Source organism: Cucurbita pepo, chromosome LG01, assembly GCF_002806865.2.
Source record: "Cucurbita pepo subsp. pepo cultivar mu-cu-16 chromosome LG01, ASM280686v2, whole genome shotgun sequence".
In the NCBI taxonomy this organism is placed as follows: Eukaryota; Viridiplantae; Streptophyta; class Magnoliopsida; order Cucurbitales; family Cucurbitaceae; genus Cucurbita; species Cucurbita pepo.
Genome location: NC_036638.1, coordinates 1,617,875 through 1,622,788, shown reverse-complemented (window position 1 = coordinate 1,622,788; position 4,914 = coordinate 1,617,875). Strand labels below are relative to the sequence as shown.

Here is a 4,914-nt window from a genome sequence, read left to right as displayed (position 1 = left end):
CCCCCCCCCCCAAACATCATAAGTACTCCCCTAAACTCATTGTGCCACCATATTTCTGTTTCAGGGTGACTTGGGATACTTATACCTAGATTTGTACTCGAGAAAAGGAAAGTATCCTGGTTGTGCTCATTTTGCAATTCAGGGAGGCTGCAAGGTTTCAGAAATGGAATACCAACTTCCTGTATGTATTAGATAGCACTTTGTACGTGTTAGCACTTTTGATTTCTATAATACTTCCTACTACAGCTATTTGGCTGTAACTGTATCTGATCAAACATTTTTGTGATGCTTCAATTCTTGTTTTTCAAAATTGGATAGACACGTAATCCTCTCTTAGCTATCATATACCATGCTGTAATCAAGAATGTGAAAAATCTACTTATGCTTATAGGCTAAGATTGAGAATGGATTGCATGGTGATGGGTTTGATATTCTTATTATTACGATGGGGTATGCCTAGGTTGAAAATGTACTCATGATTTTTGTTTGCTAATGTCAGGCTAAGTAGATGATCTTGTATATTCTCTTTCATTTTGTAACCAAAAGTTGATTATTCAATGCTAATAACATATCCATTTGAGAAGGATCCTAAGGAAAAGTTTTTTAGAAATGTAAAGGAGTAGCTAATTTGGTGACATCTCAAATCAGAAGTTTGTATTGGTTATGTGCAGGTTGTAGCTCTTGTTTGTAATTTTTATGGATCACGTGAACGATCAAATGTGAGGCTCAATCATTCGGAAGTTGAAACTCTTTTCCACGAGTTTGGGCATGCCCTTCATTCACTGCTTTCAAGAACAGTATGTGCTGATTCTGTACTCTTGAACAGACAATCCTTTTGTTACGTTTAAATATATAATTCATCAATCCTCATCTACTGCAGGAATATCAACATTTTTCAGGTACAAGAGTGGTTCTTGATCTGGCAGAGACACCTTCAAACCTATTTGAGTGAGTAAAAATGCAGTTTATTCTACTTCAGAGTCTTGTTTCCATATCAGCTGTGTTTGTTGTTGTTTAATAATAATAGCCGTCACCGCTATTGGATGACTAGGTACTATGCGTCAGATTATCGTGTTTTGAGAACATTTGCTAAGCACTATTCAACTGGTGAAGTAATTCCTGAAAAGCTGGTTAAGTCGATGCAGGGTGCCAAAAAGATGTTTGCAGCCACTGAACTGCAGCGTCAGGTGACATGTCGATGGTGGTGTTAACTGGTATATCTTATATATTTATCTGATCCAACCAACCAATTTTTAATTTGTTTTTTGATTTCCAGATTCTTTATGCTTTAATCGATCAAACACTGTTTGGTGAAAGATTAACTTCAGAGAGAGACACTAGTTCTGTTGTTGCTGAGCTAAAAAGACAATGTACCAGTTGGAAGCATGTGGATGGCACTCATTGGCAGACCCGATTTTTTCACCTCCTGACTTATGGTGCAGGTTGCAAAAGTTGATCTATTCTTGTGTTTGAGTGATATATTTTTGCTTCTCAATTTGATATGAGATCTTTAAGCTTAGGTGACTGATCTTGTAACAGCTGAAGCCCACCGCTAGCAGATATTGTCTTATTTGGGTTTTTCTTTTCGGACTTCTTCTTAAGGTTTTTAAAACTTGTCTGCTAGGGAGAAGTTTTCACACCCTTATAAAAAATGTTTCGTTCTCCTCCCCAATCGATGTGAGATCTCACAATCCACCCACCTTCAGGCAGCGTCCTCTCTGATACTTGTTCTTGTCTCCCATCAATGTGGGACTCCCCAATCCATCCCCAAGTCAATGAAGCAGATACTAATACTTGAATAGTTTGTAATTCAAAATAACCAAAACACCTGTCTCCTCGCCCACACCCCTAATAGCAGTTTCTATATACTATAACGTTTTTACTTAATTTTCCCCCGTTTCTTTCTGGTGCGAGACATTCACAGGTATGCTTTTTACAGGTTACTACAGCTACCTGTACGCCAAATGTTTTGCCGCAACCATATGGGAGAAGCTTTGTCAGGAAGATCCCCTTTCAAGAAGCACAGGAACTGCCTTGAGAACAAAGTTCTTACAACATGGAGGCTCCAAAGAACCAGTTGATTTATTAAAGGATCTTGTGGGAGATGGGATCATACGGTATTGTGATGGAGGAGTAATTCCTGATATAACCAGCCTTTGCAAGGAAATGGATATCAGTGGAAATCTTGTAGTGTAGCCACAAGCAAGCCCTTTCGCCATCCTTTTTTCCCCCTTAATTATTCTTCTTCCATTTTTGGTCCTCCAAGTTTCATTGGAAGCTCAGAGTTGGCAAACCATACCATTCATTGTTGAGAAACATTAGAGTTTAACTAGTGAAATTTTGGTTTTTTCCATTAAAAAATGTGAACGTTTCTAGGTTATTCTGAAATGAATACGTTTTGATCCCTTCAAATTTTTCGGCATAAATGAGTAATTTTTTTTGTTCGAGAGGATGATTTAATTACAATTTTAGTCTCTATATTAAAATTTAAAATTCTATTTATACATAATAGAGTTTTGACATTTCAATATTATATTTAATAAATTTTTTAATTTTAAAAAATATTTTACAAGTTATGGGAACAAACCCTTCCTTTTTGTAGTTGGGGGCGTGGGGGGAATTTAGGAACTTGAAGGGGTCAAAATGCAATTATCGGAACTTTCTACGGGAGAGAAATAGATTTCATAATTCTAATCTGAAACAACCTTAACCAAATAAACTGAAAATGGCGCTACAAATAATCCACCATTCTCCTTCTTCTTTCACCAGAAAACCCTATCATCTTCCCAAAACACCTCTCCATTTCCCCTCTAAGCTAAAATTCATCATCAAATCGCAGAACCCATCGGAATCGGAGAAGCCCATTTCGAAAACTGTCGACGATGCTCCAGTTGGGACCTCGTCTGCTCAAGGGTTCGGATCGTTATCCTCTCAATCGACGACTTCAAGCAAATCAAGTCCAAAGGCTACAACCTCTAAGGGAAAGCAGAAGGGTAAGCGGCAAAGGGCATCCATTATTCGGCGCTCACCGGTGGAGAAACCGGTGTTTGTTGGAGAAGTAGATGAAGAAGCAATTAAGGAGCAGGGGAAGAATGAGAGCTATTTTCTTCTTACTTGGTTGGGTCTTGGTGCTGTAATACTCGTCGAGGGGATTGTGCTTGCGGCATCTGGTACGAATTCTTTTCCATAATTATGTAAATTGGAACTTGAACTTCGGAATTGTACTGTTTCCATTTGCGATGGTGGAATTTTCTTTTTCTTGTTGGGGTTTCCTGTGATTGAGTTGTTGATCTGAAACGTGATAGTAGTTAAAATCAGATCCGAATAGGACTTTTCTTTGAGTCGTGGATTAGAAGTTTGAAACCACATTCCTAACATTAGACGAACTGTGATGATGGGTTGAATTTTTGTCAGTTTCTGTCGAAAAAGATTGACATTATGAAATGAACAATATTATGATCTCTGCCCCTTCCATTTCGTGTTGTGAATAGCAGTGGCGGTTGTTCAATCACCATTATCAGTCTCGTTGTGCATATTTGGAGTGTTAATATAAGGCAACATTTCATAACAATTCATGACTAAGCTAATGTTATGCATTGGATTTAGGGTTTTCCAATCAAAATAAGATGCTAATATCATCCTGGCATTAACTTCCATTTGAAATCCGTAACCTAATGTAGCTGGATTAGATTGGGCAATCAAAAGTTCTGTTGTTCAGAGCCTGTTATTTAACTCTCATGTTAAAGCTATGGGTTTTACCAAAACAATTATTTTGGAACTTTCTTGATTAAAATCCGTTGTTTAGAGTTCAATGGTTTGATACTTCAGGCGTATATTTATCGTAAAACGTACAACGTTCTTCATTTCTGGTTAATTCTACCATCAAACTAATACAAAGTGATAGCTCTCTTATGTTTCTAGCACCTTTCATAGTTTCATGTGGACAATATGTTGTGAACTTCTATTTTTGTACCATCGAATTCTTCAATGGTTCTAAATATGGGAACTATGCATTTGGTTTGACTGACTTTTCAGCCTATTCTCAGTTAAAATTTTGGTGTCTAATTCATCTGATGGATGCAATATCCACAGTTAGGTATTTTCATTTCACTTTTACCACCACAATTAATTGGTTGATGTGCACTTTTGCAGGTTTCTTACCAGAGAAGTGGGATAAGTTCTTCGTCAAATATTTGTATCCATCCTTTACCCCAACCGTCTCGCTTTTTGTGGCTGGAACCGTTGCATACGGAGTTTCGAAGTATCTTCAGAATGAGAAGCTTAAAGGTGATAAATCATAATTTAATCTTTTGATTGATGTTCTGCATTTGGTATGGTGACCTGAAAAGTCTCAAGTGCCTATTGATTGTGTTTATACTAAGTATGTCATTTGAGTGAAAAACCGAGGATGAATTTTCTTTTAGCTGAAAGGTAAATGAGATGCTATTGTTGGATCCTAAGAAACACTTTGCCATCAATTTATTAGTTTCTCTGGGCTTTAACTAATTATGTTCGATGCTCGAAGATCCTTCTGCTTCTCTTTATGGCATTCCCTTGTGTTCTGATTTTACATCTCCTGTCTTCTTCCAAACAATCAGAGAGGGGAAGTCACAAAAGCAGGAGGCCCCATCTAAATTGATATAAAAAAGTAGAAAAATTAGTAAGAACATGTATAATTCTGAATAGAGAGAAACCAAATGTTGTAGAGACTCCAAATCTGTCTTAAAAGTTCTATGAGTACCCTTCTAATCAAATCAACTAGAAAATAGGTGTCGAGGCATTCTTTGAAAGCAGTACATCCTTTCCTTTCAGCCACCATGTTGAAATAAGTTTAGAAAACAAGAGTAATATAAGGAACCAGCAGTAACAATGGTCAGAGAGGTCTCTAAATAAGTGTGCAAACTGATGCAGCAA

General features: G+C 37.2%; 2 protein-coding genes across 3 annotated transcripts in view; both read left to right on the top strand.

The window, feature by feature from the left end:
- The window catches only part of LOC111782043 (mitochondrial intermediate peptidase, mitochondrial), an 8,087-nt gene extending 5,675 nt beyond the window's left edge, over nucleotides 1–2,412 (top strand). For both annotated transcript variants that reach the window (XM_023662813.1, XM_023662822.1), the window contains 6 exons: nucleotides 65–181; nucleotides 672–797; nucleotides 881–948; nucleotides 1,052–1,187; nucleotides 1,277–1,442; nucleotides 1,940–2,412. In XM_023662813.1, the coding sequence (XP_023518581.1) occupies nucleotides 65–181; nucleotides 672–797; nucleotides 881–948; nucleotides 1,052–1,187; nucleotides 1,277–1,442; nucleotides 1,940–2,196 (870 nt within the window). In that variant the 3' untranslated portion in view covers nucleotides 2,197–2,412. The remainder of the gene's footprint in view (nucleotides 1–64; nucleotides 182–671; nucleotides 798–880; nucleotides 949–1,051; nucleotides 1,188–1,276; nucleotides 1,443–1,939) is intronic.
- Nucleotides 2,413–2,668: 256 nt separating this feature from the next.
- On the top strand, nucleotides 2,669–4,520 carry LOC111811710 (protein LOW PSII ACCUMULATION 2, chloroplastic). The gene is made up of 2 exons (XM_023698724.1): nucleotides 2,669–3,170; nucleotides 4,153–4,520. The coding sequence occupies exons 1-2, from the start codon at nucleotides 2,726–2,728 to the stop codon at nucleotides 4,299–4,301; spliced, it is 594 nt and encodes a 197-aa protein (XP_023554492.1). The 5' UTR covers nucleotides 2,669–2,725; the 3' UTR covers nucleotides 4,302–4,520.
- Nucleotides 4,521–4,914: the final 394 nt, after the last annotated feature.